The 5,000-nt window shown below is 40.0% G+C and overlaps 1 protein-coding gene across 3 annotated transcripts in view; it reads right to left on the reverse strand.

Moving 5' to 3' along the window:
- Positions 1-5,000, reverse strand: part of LOC137977495 (GDP-D-glucose phosphorylase 1-like) — an 18,328-nt gene that overhangs the window by 6,387 nt on the left and 6,941 nt on the right. For 2 of the 3 annotated variants that reach the window (XM_068824732.1, XM_068824734.1), the window contains 2 exons: positions 4,014-4,142; positions 2,043-2,101 (listed from right to left, as the gene is read on the reverse strand). In XM_068824732.1, the coding sequence (XP_068680833.1) occupies positions 2,043-2,101; positions 4,014-4,142 (188 nt within the window). The remainder of the gene's footprint in view (positions 1-2,042; positions 2,102-4,013; positions 4,143-5,000) is intronic. The other variant, XM_068824733.1, reaches the window with a different exon arrangement.

A 5,000-nucleotide genomic window follows, 5' to 3' on the forward strand; every position in this document is an offset into this window, starting at 1 on the left:
CAACAAAGATTGCCGTTACTTTTGTTCACACAACTAAACTATTTCACCTCGAATTAACTACACTTTTTGCACTCGCTTAGTGATTAGGTCTAAGCGCGCGTTTCAGTGATTAGGCCTAAGCACTCTTTTAAGATTTTAGCTTTCAATTTACGGTTCGGTTAACTACACTTTTTACCGACATCGTGTGAAGAATATAGCACTCGTTTACTGATTAAGGCGAAGCGCTCGTTTAAGTGATTAGGCCTAAGCACTCTTTTAAAATTTTAGCTTTCTTCTTACGGCTCGGTTAACTACACTTTTATCGAGACCGTGTTAGCACTCGTTTTAGTGATTAAGCCTAAGAACTCGTTTAAAATTTTAACTTTCATTTTACAGTTCGGTTAACTTATACACTTTTTACCGAGACCGTGTGAAGAATATAGCACTCGTTTACTGATTAAGCCGAAGCGCTCGTTTAAGTGATTAGGCCTAGGCACCCTTTTAAAATCTTAGCTTTCAATTTGCGGTTCGGTTAAATACACTTTTTACCGCGACCGTGTGAAGAATATAGCACTCGTTTCAGTGATTAGGCCTAACCCTCGTTTACAATTTTAACTTTCATTTTACAGTTCGGTTAACTTATGCACTTTTTACCGAGACCGTGTGAAGAATATAGCACTCGTTTACTGATTAAGCTGAAGCGCTCGTTTAAGTGATTAAGCCTAAGCACCCTTTTAAAATCTTAGCTTTCAATTTGCGGTTCGGTTAACTACACTTTATACCGCGACCGTGTGAAGAATATAGCACTCGTTTCAGTGATTAGGCCTAACACTCGTTTACAATTTTAACTTTCATTTTACAGTTCGGTTAACTTATGCACTTTTTACCGAGACCGTGTGAAGAATATAGCACTCGTTTACTGATTAAGCTGAAGCGCTCTTTTAAGTGATTAAGCCTAAGCACCCTTTTAAAATCTTAGCTTTCAATTTGCGGTTCGGTTTACACTTTATACCGCGACCGTGTGAAGAATATAGCACTCGTTTCAGTGATTAAGCCTTAGCACTCGTTTAAAGCTTTAGCTTTCACTTTACGGTTCGGTTAACTACACTTTTTACCGAGACCGTGTGAAGAATATTGCATTCGTTTACTGATTAAGCCGAAGCGCTCGTTTAAGTGATTAGGCCTAAGCACCCTTTTAAAATCTTAGCTTTCAATTTGCGGTTCGGTTAACTACACTTTTTACCGAGATCGTGTGAAGAATATAGCACTCTATTACTGATTAGCATAAGCACTCTTTTAAAATTTTAGCTCTCATTTTACGGGGGAGGGGGTGGTATTAAGCAATGCGTAGCCGCGCAGCCACGTCTTTCCTTACTAACATATTCTAGGGGGAGGAGTGGTAATAAGCACTTTGTAGCCGCGTAGCCACTTCTTTTACATATTCTAGGGGAAGGGGTGGTATTAAGCACTGCGTAGCCACGTAGCCACTTCTTTCATTACTAACATATTCTAGGGGGAGGAGTGGTAATAAGCACCGCGAAGCCGCGTAGCCGCGCAGCCACTTCTTTCCTTAATAATATAATCTAGGGGGAGGAGCGGTAATAAGCACTTTGTAGCCGCGTAGCCACTTCTTTTACATATTCTAGGGGAAAGGGTGGTATTAAGCACTTTGTAGCCGCGTAGCCACTTCTTTTTCATATCCTAGGGGAAGGGGTGGTATTAAGCACTACGTAGCCGCGTAGCCACTTCTTTCCTCACAAACATATTCTAGGGAGAAGGGTAGTATTAAGCACTTCGTAGCCGCGTAGCCATCACTTTTCAAGATCCGTTTTGGAGTGGCGGGGTATTCATCAGTTACTCCGACTTTTTTTTAGCAGAACACAGAAAGATGGAAAGAGTGAAGAATTGGAGTTGTAATTACAATGGTATTATCTTTCCACTTGATAACTTAAGTATCTTACAGGAAACTTTCACAGTATCCCCAAACCACTCTGACTGTGCCTTTCACTGAATCTATATTAAATGCAAGATACAACGTTGACGCAATGTTGAGTATACTGTACCTATGATTACTGAGCAGTGATATCTCCAAAGCCAGCAGTATAGACTCCTCCGTAAGAACCTACAACAAAACAAAGGAGACAACACAGTTTGGAGACGTAGAGCTTGCACAATAAAACACTGCTAACAGTTGAGTAAGACCAACAATACTCGAGGATTTTATCACTCAAATCCTGGCAGTGGTAATTATCCCCCAAAATGTAGTTGGTAATCATGGAGAACACCAAACAAAGGAAGAGAAGGTGGGTATTGTTATTAATCCCATCCAAAGCGATGTATCGATCAATGTGTCAGCTAACACATCACCAACATGTCAGATGACAGATGTTGGTCGCGTGTCAACCAACACGTTGGTTTTGTGTTATATGACGGGTCGGTGAACCGTGATATGCCAGTGACATGTCAGTTACATGCCGGCCGATGCGTTGTTTGGATCAAATTCACTACAATATCCAGGGAAACTTTATACTCTTAAGGAGTATAGGAAACAATGAAAGTTGTTTGTTAAAGGCAGACGTCTGTCCACATAGTAAATTAAAGTGTGGTAGTAACACAGTACAACATGATTATTTGCTTTATACTTGTTTTGTCAACCACAATAGAAAAATCACCGAGAGTTCAGTGCCTAACGAAACCACCTTTTAACGTTTACTGATTGCATTTTGTGTTTAATAGAGCGGTTTTCAATTGAGTGTCGAAAGCAATTAGCGAATTACTTTGCTTTTGCATTACTTCACTCAGTCATTGGTTCAAAGTTCTCGCGCCTCAACCAATCAGAATTGACACCAAAACCAATCGTGACTCGCGCGTGCACAATTTCCCGCGCTTTGTGCCGGCTACGTGTAATTACTTCAAGTTTTGAGTGGTTTACTGGATTGTCTCCGTCCTTTCTGATTGGCCAAAGTACTTACTTTGGTTTTGGTTTTACGACACTTATTTGAACACCGCTCTAAGCAGAGCATACTAAGGTTGGAGATTGCCAGTTTTAAAAGAGGCCAGGGCTGCTCGATCTCCACAGAAAATCCTCCAAAAAGCATACAATCATGTTGTTAGAGTAACCATTACATGTGTTTTAATACAAGTTGTGATTATTAAAAAAAATTAACAAACGTGAACATAGCTCGGCGTTGTCTGTACTCATATTGACAATGATGTTCATCATCATAGTAATCAAAATGTTACGGACTCACGCGGCGCAGTATTTTGACCACAGTGATAATGAATATCGTTGTCAATAAGGGTACAGACAACGCTGAAGCATGTTCGATTTGTTTTTTACCACAATATTCAAACCAAAGAAAATGTTTATTTCAGAGCGTGGCCAAGATCATGACACAAAGAAGGAGCAAACGTTGCCTATAACATTTTTGGAATATGATTGCTTTATTTCCCAAAATAAGCATTCCTGATTGGCTGTTACATTGGGGGACACATTAGGGAGCTTAAGCAACGACAACGGCGACGGCAACGAGAACGTCATCTCAAAATATAAATTTGCGTTATTTTAATCGCTTCGTGACTATTTCAACGTTTTTAATATGACAAGGGTGTGGTATTTCCTCAAAGATGACACCAGTCGGAACGCCACTCCATTTTAGGAGAGAAAATGAAAATTTATCCTCAAGTGCTGACGTTCTTCATAAAACCAAAAACTTGGCTATTTCACGTTGTTGTTTTGCTGACGACGGCAAAGAAATGGACAAAAGTGAAAACCGCGCGTGCAGGGTGTGTAAAGCTATTGTTTTTACCCACTAAATATGCAACTTCCTGGCGTTCTCGTTGCCGTCGCCGTTGTCGTTGCTTAAGCTCCCTATTGACGCGAGCATAACGCAGGGAACGTTGTCTAGACTCTCATCAACAATGGGAAATTAGCCAATCAGATTGCGAGATTACAAGCAATTGTGGCAAAATAGGAAAATGAAAAAATCTCGGAAGATTGGCATGCACAGAAAGTTGCTGTTTATCCAATATACCTGTGGGAGACATGCATTAACACTTGGAACTATAAGTGAGTGTCCATACTCAAGAGGACTGGCATTTATTATAATGAGGTGTTGATCATCTGAAACAGATCTTTGCTTTGGACACAATTGAAATAAAACCTGCAAAAGGAAAAAAAAAACTACCCCGGTAGTTACAGTGTAAGAAAGTAAACAGCATCTGGACTTAGACTTCCTTAAAAAAAATTATACACCCGAAGATCCAAGAAGCTTCCTTATGGGGATGTTACAGTAACAAACATCTTGTCTCCTAAACATTTACATAGTTATGACAACCATCTCATAAGGCTTATTAACATGAGCTTTTTTCACTATTTTTAGGGAAGGGCAGCTTAGCCCCATGCATCCACGGACTTTGGTGATCTTCATCTCCACCCAAAACCTCTGCCCACCACTTCAATAAGACATTATCTTTTAAAAGTCTACATGAAATGCTCTGTTACAAAGCAGACTTTCACAATAGCTTTGGCAGTGTATATCAGTTGCGCTGGAATGAATATTACAGGACTGGTCAAATTTGATTTTAGGTGATAATTTTCCAACCTAGCTTTCTTCTCAATTTCCTTCTAGTAGGTCTAATAATTTTATTCATTCAATAGGGTGAGGTCCGTGTCTTGTCAACCAGTAGATCAAATATGACAAATATGCCTCAGAACTGTGGTCTCTACAGAATTGGTGCCAGAAAATCAATTTTACAAGGCAGAAATGAAAATATTCCATCGGCTTGTGAATCTGTTTACCATGAGATTTTTGTGCCTCATTGTGAGACCGTGAGAATGCCCTAAAAACTGTGAGTCTCACGTCAAAACCGTGAGACTTGAGAGGTGTGCGTCATTAGGGACCGCTTCAGGGGTGAATGGGTTAAAATAATCCCCTGAAATCAAGTTTGGCTTGTAACATAATAATGGTATACTAGGATTGCATACTGGGTGTACCTTTTGTTTATCTCCGGTTCCTCTA

Source organism: Montipora foliosa, chromosome 11 (assembly GCF_036669935.1).
Source record: "Montipora foliosa isolate CH-2021 chromosome 11, ASM3666993v2, whole genome shotgun sequence".
NCBI lineage: Eukaryota > Metazoa > Cnidaria > Anthozoa > Scleractinia > Acroporidae > Montipora > Montipora foliosa.